The sequence below is a fragment of the Mesitornis unicolor genome, unplaced genomic scaffold, assembly GCF_000695765.1.
Source record: "Mesitornis unicolor isolate BGI_N332 unplaced genomic scaffold, ASM69576v1 scaffold14153, whole genome shotgun sequence".
In the NCBI taxonomy this organism is placed as follows: domain Eukaryota; kingdom Metazoa; phylum Chordata; class Aves; order Mesitornithiformes; family Mesitornithidae; genus Mesitornis; species Mesitornis unicolor.
The window spans coordinates 74,432-76,372 of NW_010176781.1; the positions used below are offsets into that span (position 1 = coordinate 74,432).

At 37.6% G+C, this 1,941-nt stretch overlaps 1 protein-coding gene across 1 annotated transcript in view; it reads left to right on the top strand.

Annotated features, from left to right (window-relative positions):
- Window positions 1–1,239, top strand: part of LOC104538584 (nesprin-1-like) — a gene marked incomplete at both ends in the record, with an annotated part of 75,430 nt that extends 74,191 nt beyond the window's left edge. The window contains 2 exon segments of the mRNA XM_010181837.1: window positions 1–64; window positions 1,063–1,239. The exon segment at window positions 1–64 is cut by the window's left edge and continues 32 nt beyond it. Of these exon segments, the coding sequence (XP_010180139.1) occupies window positions 1–64; window positions 1,063–1,239 (241 nt within the window).
- Window positions 1,240–1,941: the final 702 nt, after the last annotated feature.

The following is a 1,941-nucleotide window of genomic DNA, read 5'->3' on the forward strand; positions in this document are numbered from 1 at the left end:
TGAAGAGAATATTAAAAATGTAGTAGGGCAGAAAGTCATTCAGGGTTACGTCCAGAAGTACAAGGTACTGCGTGGAAGTGTTATTTCCCTTTTGAATTATCCCCATTAAATATGTATACATATATAAAGTGTAAGTGATTTAAGGAAAAAAATAAAACAAACGACATTGTGAAGTGGTTAGAATTGGGCACAAGTTTGAATTGGGTAATATTTGATACTATGGAAAAGAAGCCAAGATTACTTTTATTCTGCTGTTTCGTTATGGCAGGAATATAATTTTTATTATGCTTACCTTCATTTCCAGGTAAATCCAAACCAATATGCACATGATTAAACCTTATTAGATCTCTCTTTCACCCAAAAGCACAGAGCACTTCGCAAATTATGTATGTTGTTTTATGAATTCTCTGCATAACATCATGTTCTCAAAGTGTAGCCTGTTCTCGATAGAAGTTGGCCAGTGGTTTACATAACAATATAATTTTGATTAGTATCTGAAGCAAAAATGACAGATACTATGTCTTGAGATGACTATTGAGGGAATATACATATAATACAATTTCACATTTTTAACTACATTACTAGCTCTCTTCTAATAGATCCACACACAATGACTATCTTCTCAGTGTCAGATTTGTTTCACTAGTCTCCTGAAAAATCACTTTACTTCTTGGCTATTTTTCTACCTTGTATTTAAGAATATTACCTATCTTACCTAATTTAGTATTAAAATTTTTGAGACTAAATAAAGTGGAAAAAAATATTTACCCAGCTTTTCTTAAACCTGATCCTTAAGACCAAAATCAATAATTTTACTAATTTTATGGGGGACCATGGGTAGCAGGGGAGGACAGATTCTTAATTCAACAAAGGCATTGTGTTGCTGGTTTATTTTCAGTATTTAGGAAAAAGTAACAAAGTTTTTAATTGCTGTTCAATTGCTAAAAAGTCAGCTACGTTGTGGTAAAGTTGTAATTTTTGAACATTTCTCCTCTCTTGTGCAAAAGATAAGAAATTATGGTACTCATGTTTTCTGGTTTTTATTCCCTTCTTTTCTGCTAGGGTTTCAAGATAGATTTAAATTGCAAACAATTGACAGTAGACTTTGTGAACCAATCAGTACTACAAATTAGCAGCCAGGATGTTGAAAGTAAACGTAGCGACAAAACTGATTTTGCGGAACAGCTTGGAGCAATGAACCGACGTTGGCAAATCCTGCAAGGCCTGATAACAGAAAAGGTAAAAAAAAAAAACTAGCCGCTCTGTAGTGAACTTTCAAAATACATAGAACCATAAGATAATAATGCTTGAAAGCCATCATCATGGTCATCACGTCCAACCTCCTTGTCAAAGCTAACTCTACAGGTAGATCGAATTGCACAGACTTGCTTAGCTGAAGTTTGAAAATCTCCAAGGACAGATTCCACAACCACTCTGAGTGGCCCCTTCCTGTCCTTAACCACTCTTGTGGGGAACAAGTTTTTGCCTTGTTCCCAATCTGAATTTCCCTTACTGCAACTTGTGACTGTTACCTCTCCTTTTGCTGCACATCTCCAAGAATAGTCTGCTTCCATCTTCCACATAACCCCCTGTCGTGGTTTAGGCCGGTGTCTAACTGAGCACCACGATGCCCCAAAAAAGAGCTAGTCAAAATAAGGCCCGGGAGGGCTTCCCACCACTTAAAAAGGTCACAAGCAAAAGACAGACTCATCATAAGGAATGAAAAACAAAACTATTTTAATTTGTTACCAACATCAGAGTAGAACAATGGGAGATACAACCAGATCTTAAAGTCAAAACACCTTCCCCCCACCCCTCCCTTCTTCCCAGGCTCAGCTTTTGTTCCCGGTTCCTTCACCTTCCCGCTCCCCCTTTGCCTTAAGTCGCAGGGGGATGGGAATGGGGGTTTTCAGTCGGTCTTCCCACCACATGCTTCTCAGG